Here is an 18,030-nt window from a genome sequence, read left to right as displayed (position 1 = left end):
AAATAAAGGAAACTGAAAAAATGTTTTATATGTTGAACCACAGAAGCTGTTGAGGCTTGGTTCTGTTGTTCAGGTCATTACGGATTTAAAAACCAGGGTTCCTACATTCACAGTTCACATTGGCTTTCAGGTTAACAATGGGTAGAAAAGAATATTTAGCTTTTAAAGTCATTTGTTAAAAATATCACTGATGAAATTTTGCCTAATGCAGTTATGAATCATTTCAGCCTTCTTAAATTGCATCTGCTATAATAATTCTATAGGGAAAAACACAAGAGATCCTCAGTCCATTTAAAGTTACTTCTTACAATTGTACCTGATGAGTGATATCTGACATATATTGACAATAATACTCATTATTACATAGAAATTCTATGGTTTTTAATATGTAAATTGTCTAATGTTAGGTAAATGATTAAGGCAGCATAAAAACCAATTAGAGTAAATAGTAAAAAAGAAATGACGCAGGCAAAAATTTAAACATTCTGCAATTCAGCCACATAGAACTACAAATACATTGTCACATGTACTAAAATGTAAACACACACCCCAACCAGAAACAAAAATATACACAGTAAATAAAGTAAAAAGTATACATAAAAAAGGGCATACAAGAGAAGAAACAGAAAGACAAACTAATTCACTTAGATTCACCAAATGCAGACTGCAACATTCAAGCATAACATAATACATAGATGGATACTCCTACTCACATGCTCTAAAGTAGAAGGTAATGCATACATATATAGTGACAGTCGGACAAAAATAACGTATAGAGATGTATAGACTGCAGCAGCAAGGAAAAAAAAGATTGGTAAGCACAGGGTGATGAAATGTGTCAGAGAATTAAAAGGCAGAAGGCATGAGAAAGCAGAGGAAAGCAAGGCAGGGAGAGAGAGATTCATGAAAAATGGAGGCATGAGTTAAGGAAGATTATAAAAAAACCCAACTGCAAGCAGGACAGGCAATTAAAAAAAAGTAAGAGATATGAAAAACCATAGAGCATGGTGGAGAAGGAATGTAAAGATTGTTGAGACTGTGATTACAGTTAACCAATCAATATTACAGCTCCTTGATCATCTGTCCCAGCAATGCTGCTTTTGGGTAAGGTCACATTGGGAGATTGACTCAAGCCTATGTGTTTGGCATGATGCCCCCAAGAAGGGAGTTTTAGACTTCCTCTCTTTTATATGCAGAGACTACTCTTAGAATTTTTTTTAAAAATGCATTTCATCCCTAATATGTGATTTTTTTTAACATTTAAGCAGCATGTCATACAAAGTTTGAAATATTACACATTTGAAATTACAGAGTAGTGATGAAGAAACATCAACCATAGAGTTGCATTTTATGACGAATATTAGATTACTGCTACTATTAACTTTCCCAACTTTTTCAATTTTCAAAGAACAGAAATAGGTATCTCAGTTTTTACTTTTGAAGACTAACATCCTTATATTCATAGGAGGCTCGCAGAAATACTCTACTAAAGGATACTATGAGGGAGCAATGCATTCCAAGTTTGGTTGAATCATGGTATCAAATCTTGCAAACATATCAATATACAAATTCAGAATTGACATGTCAGTGCCTTGAAGTAGTTGGAGCATATGTCTCTTGGATAGATTTGAGTCTAATTGCAAATGAAAGGTAATGCTCTTGTTGATTCAAAATTCACTAATGAACTTACTGGGTAATAAAACTAGTGAAATTTTAGGGTAACCATTTTTTTAAAAAGTTTTTTTTGTAATTGTTTGGAAAATTAGCCATTTTAAAATAATTGCTAGCTAACTAGCTAACAGTGAAACAGCTTGCAGTGAAACCTAATTTTAAAGAGCTATTTTTGAGGAGATTGTCTATTATTTCTGAATATCTGTTAAATATAACAGTATCTCATTGTGTCGATTTACAACAGTATAATTATAGCATTTTATGTTATTTGCATGTTATTATACAGATAGCATAAATTGACACAGATGCAAAGTTAAAGTAGAAGTAATGTAAATTTAACTACCTTATCCAGACTATCTCAGTGCAATGGACTTGTTGATGTATATATGAATCTGGTAAATGAGGATTGTTAAAATGTGGTTTCACTTACACTAATACACACAGCTTTTGTATTTCTTATACAAGAATATAAGAATATAAGGCTGATAAAGTAAAATTTACTATCAATTTGTTTTTACTCAGAAAGCAAATTTTTTGTCTTTTTTTAAAGGTTTATAAATATGCTGCTAGGTCACATGTCCATAGAAGTTTTACGAGAGGAAGCATGTGACTGCTTGTTTGAAATTGTAAATAAGGGAATGGATCCAATTGATAAAACTAAGTTGGTAGAAACTTTGTGTCAAGTTTTGCAGTCTGCTGGCCTATTTATAGTTGATCAGGTTAGTTATTTTTAGTGAGAGAAATGTTACATTACTATAATTTGTATGACTGTTTGTGTCTTCAGTACTTGTAAAAGTCATTTGTGTTGTTTGCTGTAAACTGCAGTAGTTTAACTGTGCTTATGTGATAAAGCATTTCTTTTCATCTGTGGTAAGGCTCCCATTATCCAGCTTCAGTGTGTAATACTCTGTCTGTAATTTCTCCACATTGTATAATTTTATAAGATTGTCAGCTGAATAGATTTGGGTGGGGTGGGGTATTTAACTTTTTGCATTTTCACATGCTGACATTGTGTGTGTGTGAAAAGTATTCATGTGTAAAAGAATTGGGATACTGTAAATCCATAGATTTACCATAGCCATCATCATAAAACTCAATTTTTGCAAGTGGTCTTTGGGAAAATAAGAATAACAATGCTAACAGATTTTATTTATTGCCATTTTATCTAGTAAGTGCAACCAATATTGCTGTCTAAGTGATCATTTTGATCCCTAGTAATCTACTATAACAGAATCCATCAGAGATATTTTAATTTTTACATGGATATAATCTGTGTCTCAAATTGTTCATTTTTCTTTAAAAGTATTTAATTAATGTTTAACCTTTACAGGAAGAAGATGTAGACTTTCTAGCTAGATTTTCTAAACTGATAAATGGAATGGGGCAGGCATTGATAGCTAGCTGGTCTAAACTTGTGAAGATTGGAGATTTGAAAAATGCTCAAGATAGTCTACAAGCAATTGAAGCAAAAGTGGCTCTAATGCTACAGCTTTTGATTCATGAAGATGATGATATATCTTCAAATATAATAGGGTTCTGTTATGATTATCTGCACATATTGAAACAGGTAAATTTATGAAATTTTGCATTCTCAAAAGTCAATTTTTCCCTCAACTTTTTCAGCATTAATATGTGTACATTATTTGAGACATTTCAAAACTAGGCTTTGTTTCTTTTATTTTGTAGCTCCCTGTGCTTTCAGAACAACAAAAAGCTAACGTAGAGGTAAGAATAATGAAAAGCCTTTTTGAAGCTTTTTGTTTTTCTAGTCAATAAAACTGCCATGGGAAGCCATTTCAGATCTGCAGTAAAGCAAACATATTTTAACATTAAAATTGTAAATTCAAAAACTAAATAATCCCCAAATTTATTTAAATTCTTATCAGATAATAACTTTTTTTACTAACAAGTCATGAAATTATTATGGTTTTTTTTTAATTTAGAGGAGGACCCCCTCCCCAAAATGCAGCTGCATGCCATTTTAATAATATAATAAAAGTAATGTTTTCCAGGGGTGAGTTGCTGCCGGCGTTACTGTTGGTTCGCTTCGTGCAAACGCTGCACATTGCTTATACATGCTCAGTTGCCTATAAATTGTTCTGTGCATGTGCAAAACATTATAAAATGACTAAAAAACATGCCAGCAATGACATGGGCAATCGGGAACTGGTACGGGTGCTGGGCTAGCCTGTCGTGCCTCCCAGTTTGGCGACCCAGTCCCAATTTCCATTACCGGTTCATCCGAACCGGTGCGAACCGGTAGCAACCCACCTCTGGTATTTTCTTTCACTGTCCTTCCATCACCAGTTGAACACAATGATTAATTGGGGGGGGGGAACCCTTCAAGTTATAGTTTTTAGCATTATGAGAGGAGAAGAGGAAGTTTATTTGTTGAGAGAGGGAGGGTAACATAAAAGAGAATGGTCAGGAGGGGAAGGGAAGATAAGTTTATTCTCAAAAAAATTATTATTTATTCTGATGTCCAAACCAGCTCAGTAAAAATATATAAATCAAATGCTAAACAGGGTTTATTTTAAGTTCTATGCAGCTGAATGTCTTGCACTTAAAATTACTATTTTTTTTCTTGCATTTATAATGGTATAATACAGTGATGGCTAATCTTTTCTGGACGAGTGTCCAAAGCATGCCCAAACCCAAAAATGCAATGCGCGTGGGTGCACCCCCTGCATACTCCCTGACCCTGTGCATGGTTGCACCCTCCTGCATGCATGCCCCCCACGCATGTACACACAGCCCCCTCCAAGCTCCCCTCCCACGCATGCATGGCAGAGCTGAACTGGGGCGACAGTTTGCGTGCCATCAGAGTGGGTGCTGTGTGCCACCTCTGGCACATGTGCCATAGGTTCACCATCATGGGTATAGTATAAAACAGTGGACATACAGATTGCTTTAAGAATATTTAATTACTTCTGCTCTGCATTATTTCTATTGAATCTTTCTCATGCTTTTATTATTTTAATAAATAGAAGCTTATATTAGATGATAATTTTATCACTGATTTATCTTTCTAGGCAATTATGCTGGCAGTAATGAAAAAATTAACATATGATGAAGAATACAACTTTGAAAATGAGGTTAGCAGTCACCCTTAAATAATTCATTGACAATTTCAGTTTTTGTGCTACCTGTTTCTTATTCCAGTTAGCTGTCTAGCTCCAGAAATCATAGTTTTGGACTAATCTGGATACTTTTTAGATACCCCATTATAACTTGTGCTGCACTGCTGCAAAATAAAATATAGCCACATTGTAGGTTCACAGTGGACTCATTAGTGCTCTTTCCCAGTCTTTCCCAGTGTCATTCCAGAGAGCTGAGAATGAAGGAGCATTCTTCAAAGCGTTGTAGACCTGTCCAAAATAGACTGAATATTTCAGCAAGAAGGATAATGACCATTGCAAAACAGTGCCCCAATGTTGTCATATGATTTTGAAGAATGTAACAGTTGACCAAGAATAATGAATACGGCTAGACAGTTTATATTGTATGTTTCCACTGACGGGCAAAACTGTCAGTACTGCATTGTATACAGTTTTGTTGTTACCGAAATGGCTAGTTTCTATTATTATGAAAAAGTAAAAAGTTGAGAGTAGATCTTAATGCCTTATTCAACTGCACCAAAGGAGTCAGAAGTCAATGCCTTCCCCCCTTCCTTTCCCCCACTATTCACTTCCCTTTGTCCTTCCCTAATTTCCCTAATATTTGCTTTTGTATTCTCTTTGTAGAATGTTATATTATAAACTAATAAAACAGTTTTGTCACTGACATTTTTCAGAATTTCAGGATATTGTTAAGCTCAAATGTTTATAAAGACTAATAACAGGAATTAGAAGCTATAATATGTAAAGCTTTTTTTGGAAAATTAGATTGATATATGCTTGTAAGTAGTCTTGAAAACTATGACTTTTTCATTAGTAAGTTTCTCATAAATGTGGAAACAACTTTAATGTAGATAATTATTTATTTTAACATTGTGATCTAAAACAAACTTTTAAATAATTTTCATAGGTGTTTTTTTAGAAATGAGAAGTATTTGATCCTTTGGGTTCTTTTCTTCTTCTATTTTACACCCACCACTCCATTCGCCTTCACGGCACAAGAGGTCAAGTTCCTGTTCCTACTTTAAAATAACAATAAAAGGAACAGGAACAACAGTCATTTTGGTGTAGTGGTTAAAGGTACCAGGCAGGAAATCAGTTCTTTCCTTCCTTAGCATAAGGCAAGAACAAATCACGTCTAAAAATGTGGTCAATAAAAGTATGTGGACTTGCCCACCTAGTCATCAGGAATCAAGAGTGAGACAAAAGGTAATAAGAGTGAATGATGATAATAAACGCATTTATGTGGTTGCAATCTAGCAGGACTATTTTCACGGATAATAAGATTGCAGGCAACAAGGATGATGGATCTATTAATGTTGTTAATCATCTAGCAAGAAATGCCTTGTAATATCCAAATGTAAATTAGTATATTATGGAGCTAATCTGTTCATACTATCTATGTTGACAGGGTGAAGATGAAGCCATGTTTGTAGAATATCGGAAACAGCTAAAACTGTTGTTGGATAGACTTGCACAAGTCTCACCTGAATTACTATTAGTTTCTGTTCGCAGAGTTTTTAACACTACATTGCAGTAAGTTCCAAATGAATTTCTGATATTTTCATTTCTAGTAATTATGTAAATGCTTCTTTCTTTTTAGTGACAATTTCCATTGATACTTAAGACCTGTTTTCCAGTTGGTTGATTCATAATGACTACATTTTAGTAGCCAAAATCTGATTACTGGAACTATGATGTAGATAGGGATTTCATAGGGTTTTTTGCTATATAGATCCTTTGTTAATTGTTAATACATTTGCAAGTTTATTGGGTTCATTAACCTGAGCGGAAAAAAACACGTTAAAGGCAATACCTTTCTCCCACTGTGTCTCCATTGTGTTTTCCTGGAAGAAAGAAAAAGAAGTGCTTTCTAGTAAATGTCAGGGTTCCAAAAAACACCCCAATGAAATAAAATTCCGAGGCTTGTATTTCCTCAACATTCCAATTTATTAGAGATGTCATGTTGGCACACCTGGGAAAACCCAAATCTGAAAGCTTCCAGGTTTTCCCACCCAGTTGAAAGTTCAAGATCCTGCCCCAACACCCACAAGTCCATCACATGGTCCAATCTTTCACTGCCACGAAGACAGATTCCTCCCATCCACATCCAGCCAGGTGCAGAGACAAAAGCAGCCTTGACTTTCTAAGAAGAATGTTATGAAGGCTACACATCACCCAACTCTGTATAATCTCCCCTCCCATTTTCCCACAGTGGAAAATGTGGCAGGCCTGAAGCCTAAAAAGAAAAGATCACTTGCAGGTCTGACAGTAAATTGGAAAGAATTACAATATTCTTTGGAGTATAAGACGCACCTTTTTCTCCCCAAAGAGAGGGTGAAAATCTGGATGCATCTTATACTCTGAATGTAGCCGCCTGGGTCGTCTGGAGAAGGGGAAGGGGAAGCGGGCACTGCACAGGAGGCGAGGCATAAGACAAGGTGGCTCACTGCTCAGACTCCCGCTTCTCCAGACAACCCAGTCGTCAGCTTCTGCTCCTAGCCCGGGAGATGGATCTGGCCAGGAGGAATACAAGCCCCATTTTTGCAATCGGGGACGAAAAAGAGCGTTTCAGGTGCCAGGAGATCCCTGCAGCCTGGAACTGCCCTCCAAAAAACTATGACAATAGCTTTTTCTGGAGACAAAGTGGAGATCTAGCGTCCTGAGAAAAGCCTTTGTGCAGAGGAGATTGTGCAGAAAAGCCTTTGTGCAGAGGAGATCCTCTTCCCTTGCGGCACCTCCCCACCCCAATCTGCCCGGATCTGTCATGCAGCAAAGAGATACGGTAATTCCTCTGGATCTGTCATGCAGTACTTATTGCTACTTGCTGCTATTAAGCCCAGCTACCGTATCTCTTTGCTACATGAGCGATCCAGGCGGATTTGGGTATGTGTGTGACAAGGCAGCCTTGTTTCCTTTATGCTTCCCTTTTGCTGCACACGCGCCACCGCGAGGAACCATTAATCCAAATGGAAGGGATTCCCACCCCTCTTCATCCAATGGGCCGTTCCCAGTCAAGCCCAGCAGCAGCCATTCAGCAGCCCCCGCATGTCTTTCCCTCCTCGCTGAAGAAAAGAAGCGAGCCGACTACTGCTCCTTGGGCCAAGCGGCTCACCGTCACCGCCAGTCCGAGGAAAGCGGTAAAAAAATAAAGCACGGAGAGAGATTTTTAGTCCTTCCCTGCTATGGGAGAGGTAGAGAAAAGTGGATTTGAGATTGATAAAAGCCTTACTCTTTAAAAAGATCAAGCCCCCACACGTCACATTTTTACCCTCCCCGGCCCCAGAAGCACTTTGCCGGCCTCCCAAACTCTCTGCATGTCCTATTTTTCACAAAAAACGGGGCATGCAGATGGTTTGGGATACCTGTAAAATGCTCCTGGGAGCCGGGGAGGGAAAAAACTTTTTTAAAAATTTACCTCTTCAAAATCTTGGTGTGCCTTATACTCCGCTACGTCTTATACTCCGAAAAATACAGTAAGTGGTATCATCTTCAAAAACACTTGATAATTTAAAACACAAGCACAGAATTTTAATGTGGGGGAAAGAGGATTGAATATAACAATCAGGAAGAATTTATTTCATTATAATATAATGCCAAATTAAGTTTCTTCTTGTTCACAAGAAAAATACTTGAATAATCTTCCCTCTTTTAGGGTTCATATTCTGTAGTGTATACTATAGTAAAAATATATAGAGTTTATACCAAATTAATCAATTAAATTTCAAATTTTATAATCCATTATCACCATAAGCAACGACTAGTGACTTGGAGAAAGTTTATCCAAAAGATAAAAGAGAGGTTTGGAGAAGGCTAATGTAGTTGATAATCCCAGAAATTAATTGTTAATGCTTAATTTATTTGTTGATGAAACATTGATGTTTTTATAGGTATATTTAATTCAGCTGAATTCTAATAAATTATTCATAAAATAATTTTAGATTTTGTAAATTTGTTTTCTATCTATTCTTTCTTTTAGGAATTGGCAAACCAAACCATTTATGGAAGTAGAAGTAGCAATAAGATTGTTATACATGTTAGCTGAAGCTCTTCCAGTATCTCATAGCATTCACTTTACAGGTGATACAAAAGCTGGTGCTCTGCAAGATATGATGCGGACTGTAAGTGTGAATCAAAATCAGTGTAATTTGTTACAATTTTTATTTCAACAAAATTGACTCAGTCATTTTTCTCTTTTCCTTTTCTCTTTAGTTGGTTACATCAGGTATTAGCACCTACCAGCACACATCAGTAACTCTGGAATTCTTTGAGACTGTGGTCAGATATGAAAAATTTTTCTCTCTGGAACCTCAGCACATTCCGAATGTTTTAGTAAGTTCATACTCCCGTGCTTCCCCGAAAATATGACCTGTTCTGAAACTAACGCATGGCCACATTTTTGTGTGGGCAAAAATATAAGCCCACCCCCCAAAATAAGCCCCCTGGACAACCCCTCCCTCTGGCCAGGCAAAGCACCGCTCACCAACCTAGCGGTATCCTGAAGGCACCAAGCTGCGGCAGCTGAGGGGGGGGAAGGCGCTCATGTTGCTTGGTGCCTTCGGGATACTGCTAGGTTGGGGAGTGGTGTTCTGCCTGGCCGGAGGGTGGAGTTGCCGGGTGGCTGCTCCCCTGCGAACTGGCTCCCGAAGAGCTGGGCATAGCCTCAGGGGTGAAGCAACCATGAGGTGACCACACTCACGAGCAGCCGCCCGTCAAACCCCCTCTCCAGCTGGGCAGAGCGCCATTCACTGACCTAGGGGGTATCCCTAAGGCGCCAAGGCACATGCCGCTGTGCCCACTCCCCAGCTCCCGCGGCTTGGCACATTCGGGATACCCCCTAGGTCAGTGCATGGAGCTCTGCCTGGCTGGAGAAGGGGGTTGCGCAAGCGCCTGTTCCTCCCCCACCATGCTCCGAGCATAACTTCTCCGGCTTCCAAACTCCAAAATGGCTCCCAAGTCTTCCAGCAGCGGCCGTACTAGGAGTGCTGGAAGACTCTGTCCGGAAGACTCTCTGTCCGGCAGCTGGCCCAGAACAATAGAGCGCACTCCTAGAGTGGCCGCTGCTGGAAGACTCAGCAGCCGAGTTTTGGAGTTTGGAAGCCGGAGAAGAAGTTATGCTCGGAGCGCGGCGGGGGGTCGCGCAACCCCCCTCTCCAGCTAGGCAGAGCTCCATGCACTGACCTAGGGGGTATCCCAAATGTGCCAAGCCACAGGAGCTGGGGAGTGGGCAGAGCACCATGTGCCTTGACACCTTAGGGATACCCCCTAGGTCAGTGAATGGCGCTCTGCCCGGCTGGAGAGGGAGTTTGCCGGGTGGTTGCTCGTGAGCATGGTCATCTCATGGCTGCTTCGCCCCTGAGGCTATGCCCGGCTCTTCAGGAGCCAGTTTGCAAGGGAGCAGCTGCCTGGCAATCCCAAAACAATAAGCCCTCCCCCTATAATAAGCCCAAGGCCATATTTCGTGGGGCAAAAGAAAATAAAACCCTGTCTTATTTTTGGGAAAACGTGGTAGGTAGCTTTTTATTTATGAAATTGTCCATAATATTGTATCTCTCTTTAAAATAATATTGAATAATATTGAAAATTAATAATAATATTCAATATTATTTTACTAATCAATTTGCCTCTTTTGGTTTGTTAGAAATTCAAATGGCTTAATTGTTCCCTTTTAATTGCAGATAGCATTCTTGGATCACAGAGGTCTTCGCCATACTAATCCAAAAGTACGAAGCAGAACAGCATACCTTTTTTCCAGATTTGTCAAATCCCTCAAGTAAGTTTAATGACAATTAAGTCATTTAATAAAAATGAATATTCTGAATAGAATATGATGGATTTGTTACATAAAGGAGACTTAAATACACTCAAAAGGATGTTTCTCCAGCCCAAATAATAGAAGCATTTCTTAATTTTAAATTCATTTTAATTTCATTTTTACCTCCAAAGACCAAAATCATTAATTTATAATTTATCTTTCTCTTCAACTATAAATTATTTTGAAATCTATGCATACTGTAGTGGTATAATTATAAACCATGATTTTCTTATCTCCATATTAATGACAATTGAATGTGATATTGTTGAATTTTAATATTGGAGCTATTTAACATATTTGTAAGTGTGTAATATGGTTTACATTCTTATCCTTTAGTAAACAAATGAACCCTTTTATTGAAGATGTATTGAACAGAATACAAGACCTGTTAGAGCTTTCTCCACCTGTGAGTATTTTGTATTACCTTTAATGAAGACTACAGACTTGTGGACTGCTGAAGGAGGGAGGGAGAGCTTCGTTTACTGAGTTGCCTCTTAAAGAGTTAGAGATAGTTAAAGGAATTTATGAACTACAATGGATCTTTTCTCTGAAAACTCAAGGTGGCAGATCTCCCCTTGTATTATCTCCATAATATAGCCTATTGGTTGAACTAAGAGAATGTGGTTGTCTTGTAATCATCTGATGAACTCTGTAAATAAGAATGGACTTGAAACTGGATCTCCCTCCCTCAAGCCAAGTACCTTAAACTCTGCTTTCATATTGGCTTCTAATATATACATATATTTGATTTATAAGTTCATGAGGTAAGAACATTATCTCAGATTAGCCACATATGATATGTTTGATTTGTTCTTTCAATTATCATAGAATATGTCAGGTCTGTACTTCATCTGAAGTGAGCCTGATGGTCCTGGATCCAGGCTTAAATTTTTACTTATGTTTTATAAAAATAGAAGATACTCACAAGTTCAGTTGGTATCTTAGTTTAGTCTGTTTTAAGATAAAAGTAAGAAGATGAAAATAACTGGAGATTGTCTTGACTTTGCTGGAGTAGCACATTTTATGTTCCCGATTCTTAAAAACACTAGATGACTCCTTCAAGTAATCGCTAGAGAGTAAAATATAAGAAATGCTAAAATAGGAATGAGGTTTATTTATACAATAATTTGGCGACTGGTTTAAGAACTCTGAAAACTCTGCCTTGATAGTTGGGAGAATGCTGATATTCCCTTGCACAAAAAGAGAAAGATAGCAAATAGAAGGCAGAAACATCATAGACATCGTTTCTTTACATTGTTTAACTTGAGTAGGTCATGGAGAAATTTACCTATGTGATAGATTCCATGTTGTTGTAATTTCTGATTTAAAAAAGTTGAAAGTGCACAGGGTTGAACAGTAGGGAGATTTGTATAGGTATGTAGTTTAAAGGTCTGTTGTTGATTATAAGAACAGTTTATAGGGAAAATGTTTGTTTGAAAATAGATGCAATACTTAGCAAATGGTTCAACACTAACCAGCAGAAGGCAAGGGTGTGTGATGTTTTCCTTGCTTAATATATTTATAGAGAAATGTATGAAGAATGATTATGGTGACCGTAGAGATGTGTTGGTTGGGGTTGCAAGTGCATGTGTACTGTTAAGACTGGGTTCAGGTTATACATCAATGGAAAAAATAGAAGAAGTATATGAATTTGAATATTTTGGTAGAATATTAATTAAATGGGAAAATGGATGGAGAATTTTTAATATTTAAAAATGTCATAAAATTGCTTGATAGTCTGTTCTGAATGATTGTTGAGATAAACCAAAATGATTGTGTATAAGTATATCCTTCTGCCTATGGTATTACATGCCAGTAAAAATTGGGTATGTCAGAGAAACATAAAAGTAAATTGAATGTGGTAGAAATGTTTCTTGATAAAACAAGAATACATAGTGCTGAATGAAGATATGCACATCTAGTATAAAAACAGTATTTTCAGGTGTTTATATACAGTGAATTAACAAGAATCAAACTGCAAAAGAAACATATAAAAAGTTAGTATTGTGAGGTGGGTTGCCCTATAAATCAGATGAATAAATAGAAAATGGGTCAAGAGGGTAAGATCAAGGACGATGTAGATGAATGAAATTGGTAAGATTCTCAGGAAGATTGGGAGAAGTTTAAAGAACAAAAAGCAATATTTGAAGCAGGTCAGGGTGAAACCAAGTATGATTTGCAAGGACAAAAAGATGTAGAAGGTAATGGTGAATGGTATTTCTATAAATATCTATGTCTCTCTGTGTGTGCACGTGTATGACTTTGAGTCAGTGTTGATTTCTGATGACTGTCTGGACAAATCTCTGCAGTTTTCTTGGTACGATTTTCAGAAGTGATTTGTTCCTGCATTCTTCCTAAGGACTGGCTCAAGGTCACTTAAGCAAGAATTGTCAAATGTCCATTTTAAACTTATTGTATCAAGATTTCTTTATTTAGTTTCTAATAGCAGTGATTATGGATGACATATAAAAATTAAATGCACCACAATACCACATAACAATGACACCCTGGTTAATCCCCAAAGAAAAAAGGCACAAAGATGGCATTCTTTGATGGGGAAGATCCCTACTACATTTGATGGAGCAGGCAGAATTAATGGAGATAGGAAACAAATGGCCTGGTCCCATGCCAATCTAGCTCAGTGAGTAGCAGTGATATATGAAAGTATTGAGATACACTAAAACTGATCTCAATTTTACAGGATTATAGCCTCAATCCATAATACATCAATAGAGTATTGAAATGTAATATTTATATAATTAAGTTACTATAATTAGAACATGCAGTTGGAAGGGGGTGTTTTTAAAGAAAGCATAGCTACACAGGTTAACAATCATACAGCATTTGGGGCAAGATGATTTAGGATGTTCTGTGCAATTTAGATTGGTTTGGGATTTTGTTATAAAACTTGGGGAGACTGTAGAACTCGGCAAGCAGAATAATTAGAAAATTACACTAATTCTAGGAGAAAATGTTTAATGTTGAACAGAACACTCTTCTTTTTTCTTGGTTCCAGGAGAATGGCTACCAGGCTTTATTAACCAGTGATGATCAACTCTTTATTTATGAGACTGCAGGAGTATTAATTGTGAACAGTGAATACTCTACAGAACGTAAGCAGTCTTTAATGAGGAACCTCTTGACTCCTCTAATGGAGAGATTCAAAGTGCTGCTAGAAAAGCTTGTGATGTCACAAGATGAAGACAGGCAGATGGCATTAGCTGATTGCCTAAATCATGCTGTAGGCTTTGCAAGGTAGGATTTGTGGAGCCTGTTTGAATTATATTTAAAAGCAGTGTAGTTGTCATCATAAAAATATCTAGTTAGAACTAGACTTCTTTTTACATTTAGTTAATTATTACTTCAGCTCTTCCCTTCAAGGTGTTCTACCTACACTTAGCTTGGACAACCTCTGCAAAAAGATATTATGATAGATGCTAGTGAAAGCCACTGAGTAGTCCAGGAGAATTAAGAAGGCTACTGTCCTCCATCAGTTTTCTGATGGAATTTTAATTATGTACCTTTATTTTTAAATTTTAAAGATTTTTTATCTGTCTGTAAGCCGCCCAGAGTTCCTAGGGAGTGGGCGGCATACAAATTTTATTAAATTGGAAAATTGGAAATTGATAAAAATCATCTATTGGGTTAACATGGCTGTGCTCAAACCCAGCTGAAATGGAACTAGGAAACCTATTTCCCCCAGAAGTATCTGGTTCTAAACAGCCATCGCACACTTACACTTCTTGCCCAGAAAGTCTTATGTTGGCTATAATTATAATGATAAAGAGTTTATTGGCTATAATTATAATAAAATAAGGCTATAATTGTTCAGATATTCTGAATTCAATGAAATTTTAGTACATCTTGTTCAGAGAAATTTATATTGTCCTGAACCAAGCTGAGTACCTCTTTGCTGCTACTGTATATGAAATAAATCATTGAGGTAAAGGGGAGGAGAATCCAAATTATCATTTCAAATAACTCATCCTAGAAAACTATTTTATATGGCATACCAAAATCATAGTGTAATATATCTTTTTTTATTTGCATAGCCGTACTAGCAAAGCTTTCAGCAACAAGCAGACAGTCAAACAATGTGGATGCTCAGAAGTGTATCTGGACTGCTTACAAACATTTCTACCAGCTCTTAGCTGCCCCTTGCAGAAGGAAGTTCTTAGAAGTGGTGTACGAACCTTTCTTCACCGAATGATTATTTGTTTAGAGGAAGAAGTTCTCCCATTCATTCCTTCAGCCTCTGAACATATGCTCAAGGATTGTGAAGCAAAAGATCTTCAAGAATTTATTCCCCTCATAAACCAGATCACAGCAAAGTTTAAGGTAAGAGTCTATCTTAAATGTTGCAGCCTTTTTGTATCTACTGATCATTTCAAATTTAATAAAATAGTTGCTCTGAGGAAAACCCATTTTTAAAAATGGCTATTACGTTGGTTACAGCTAGTTACAAAAACTCCTTTTCATATAATAATAATCCTAAAAGAAAAATTGCCAGTTAGAATGCATGGCACATATGGCACCTGACCTTCATATATTATCAAAATACAAAACGTCTATTCTGAATCCACCATTTCTTGCTGTTGTGACTAGATGAGAAACAATTAGTAAATTTCATGAGTATCTTGCAATGCTTCCACATTGAAGACTTGAAGACTGAAACTCACTGCGAACCATGATGTTAGTGTCCAGGATGTCCTGGAAATCACAATGTTTCCAGCTTTGCTTGATTATAATAATAAACTGTTAACTCATAAATAGGAAATGACTGAAGAGTACAAAGTTAATATAAGCCATAAAGTTACAGCTGAACTTAATTTTATGGAGCAGTGACAGATTCTGTTTTAATAACTTTTTCCATTTTTGTTATTGTAATGTATTTGCTCATCATAAACTTAATTAGCCATATTTTTCATATATATATAGACCCAGGTCTCCCCATTTCTCCAGCAAATGTTTATGCCATTACTGCAAGCTATTTTTGAAGTATTGCACCAACCTGCTGAAGATAATGACCAATCTGCTGCTTTAGAAAAGCAAATGCTGCGAAGGAGTTACTTTGCCTTCCTACAAACAGTCACTGGCAGTGGAATGAGTGAAGTCATAGCAAATCAGGGTAAGATAAGAGTTCATTTTCAAACAGATACTTTAATTGTAATAAAATTAGAAAACTGGGGATGGGGAATGCTCTTGTCATCAATTTTCTTTGTTAGGAGGCACAGTTTATGAATGACAACTTCCTCAAAATAAATGTATTTACATTTATGGTATTTGTATTGCTAGATTGCAAATTATTATTTTTTCTATACAACAGCTTTTCTAAATAGTCTTTAGAGGTTGTTATTTTTATGTGTTAGCACGCAGAAAGGAAAGAGTGAGGGGGAAAGAATATTTAAAAACTATACATGTATGTGTGAATATATACCGTATTTTTTGGACTATAAGACACACTGGAGTATAAGACGCACCTTAGTTTTTGGGAAGGAAAACAAGAAAGAAAATCATTTATAGAGGAGACATAAGAAGACATTTGGAAATTTCCCTGGATTACCTAAAAGAGCTAAATTGACTATTTGTGGGATATAAAGAACTATATTACTGTATTCCTGGAGGAGCAATAACAGGACTGAGTAAATGCTTTCCAGATCGACTCTGTGAAGGCAAAGATAATTGAGGCTTTGGGGCAGTGATAGACCATTGACAGACTAATGAGTGATATTTAGACTTACCCAAAAAAGAAGGCAAGATGTTTCAGCAGATAAGAAATAAGGGGAAATAAGCAGGTTGCAAAAAGAATTGGTGATGATGTTCCAAAGCATTTATGATTCTATGACAAGGAATCACAGGGAGATAATGGATTTAATCAATAATATAAATGGGGAGCTAGAAAGTGCTTCACAGGGGATAATGATCAAAAAGCCCAGGAAATAGAGGAGATAATAGGGAGACCAGGGGAAAGAAAGAATGGACAAATCAGCAAACAAAATAAGAAGATAAGAAGGAAAAAGTAATAAAAATTAGTGAAGCAATTCAGGGAAAGTATATGCTAAAAGGCCAAAAAATGATTTTGGATAAATAGAAAGATATTTTTGAAAAGAAAATGGAAAATTGGGCAGATCCTCTGGAGGCTTGGTAGCGAAAGATAGTAGACATGGAAGAAATACTAAAGTTAAACAGGAAAGATGTAGGTAGAGAAGAAGACCCAGGGGAGGAATTTGGGAGGCAAGTAAAAAATTGAATAAGAATTGAGACATTAAAATAGGCAGGAAATGATGGATAGAGGAAATGTTTTGTAACACAAGATTGGCATTATCAGGAGCTAGAATAGAGGCAAATACAAGAAATAGGGGGAATAATAATATGCATATTTTATATAATATATTAAAAGTAAAGTTAGATAAAATATTAGATGGTGAAAGATGGTGACACTATATGTCTTAATGATATTGCTATTGTTATTAGAATGGGGGATTAAAATGTTGAACAATTAAATAAGGCCTATATTTTAACAGAAATGTGTATAATAACATTTACAATTATATATGTATGACTTAAATAACAAATAATATTAATATTATCACTACTACTTGTATTCAAAGAAATGATACCCAGATGCCTCACTGTTCATGTATTGATATTGATGTATATTTAAAAAAAAAATTAAAAAAAGTTTTTTTAAAAAAAAACTGCTAAGTGGGCAGGAGCCGGGGTAAGGATGGGGCCTCACACCATTGTATGTTGCTCAGTGTCTTAACCACTGAGCCTCTGCACACCCGCAGTTTAATATTATTTGTACTTTATGACCTATAACTATTTATATAAAAGAGATTTATCTGCAGTTTTCAAAACAGAATTATCCCAAAATGTAAGTTTATTATTTGAATAAGGCTGAAAATTAGGATTTGTAATTCTGGAAGCACAATATGATTAACATTAAAAGAGAAGCAAGTCCTAGATGATACAGTGAATAATTTAGAACAGTATTGAACTGAACTATTTAATAATATAGATGCAGTTCTTAAATTTATTTTTGTATGTTGTTGAAGGAGGGAAATTTGGCATCCATTTATATGTAGAAAACATCTGTCTTTATAAATATTTTTTATGATTCAGAAGAATTAATTACATACTACTAAATTATACTGTTTCTCTTGATTCTAGGTGCAGAGAATGTAGAGCGTGTACTGTTTACAATCATCCAAGGAGCAGTTGACTATCCTGATCCTATTGCTCAGAAAACGTGCTTTATTATTCTTTCAAAATTGGTGGAACTTTGGGGTAAGCCTCCATTCATATTTTAGTGGTTTAAACTGAATGCATGTTTACTATGTGCTTTCAAATCAGCGTGTTTGAAATATGCTGATAGAAGATTAGTATAATGCACTATTGCATGCCTATTTACTAAATAGTTGATGA

At 36.3% G+C, this 18,030-nt stretch overlaps 1 protein-coding gene across 6 annotated transcripts in view; it reads left to right on the top strand.

The window, feature by feature from the left end:
- Positions 1 to 18,030, top strand: part of XPOT (exportin for tRNA) — a 34,227-nt gene that overhangs the window by 10,210 nt on the left and 5,987 nt on the right. For all 6 annotated transcript variants that reach the window (XM_087723501.1, XM_087723499.1, XM_087723500.1 and 3 more), the window contains 14 exons: positions 1,466 to 1,650; positions 2,222 to 2,390; positions 3,002 to 3,238; positions 3,358 to 3,396; positions 4,704 to 4,766; positions 6,199 to 6,323; positions 8,767 to 8,908; positions 9,000 to 9,119; positions 10,466 to 10,560; positions 10,939 to 11,008; positions 13,619 to 13,857; positions 14,655 to 14,940; positions 15,541 to 15,730; positions 17,776 to 17,892. In XM_087723501.1, the coding sequence (XP_087579627.1) occupies positions 1,466 to 1,650; positions 2,222 to 2,390; positions 3,002 to 3,238; positions 3,358 to 3,396; positions 4,704 to 4,766; positions 6,199 to 6,323; positions 8,767 to 8,908; positions 9,000 to 9,119; positions 10,466 to 10,560; positions 10,939 to 11,008; positions 13,619 to 13,857; positions 14,655 to 14,940; positions 15,541 to 15,730; positions 17,776 to 17,892 (2,077 nt within the window). The remainder of the gene's footprint in view (positions 1 to 1,465; positions 1,651 to 2,221; positions 2,391 to 3,001; positions 3,239 to 3,357; positions 3,397 to 4,703; positions 4,767 to 6,198; positions 6,324 to 8,766; positions 8,909 to 8,999; positions 9,120 to 10,465; positions 10,561 to 10,938; positions 11,009 to 13,618; positions 13,858 to 14,654; positions 14,941 to 15,540; positions 15,731 to 17,775; positions 17,893 to 18,030) is intronic.

Source organism: Thamnophis sirtalis, unplaced genomic scaffold (genome assembly GCF_051295495.1).
Source record: "Thamnophis sirtalis isolate CommonGarterSnake01/CBP01778 unplaced genomic scaffold, rThaSir2_p1.2 scaffold_9, whole genome shotgun sequence".
Lineage (NCBI taxonomy): Eukaryota > Metazoa > Chordata > Lepidosauria > Squamata > Natricidae > Thamnophis > Thamnophis sirtalis.
The sequence above is the reverse complement of the archived record's forward strand: the minus strand, read 5'-3'. Positions and strand labels throughout refer to the sequence as shown.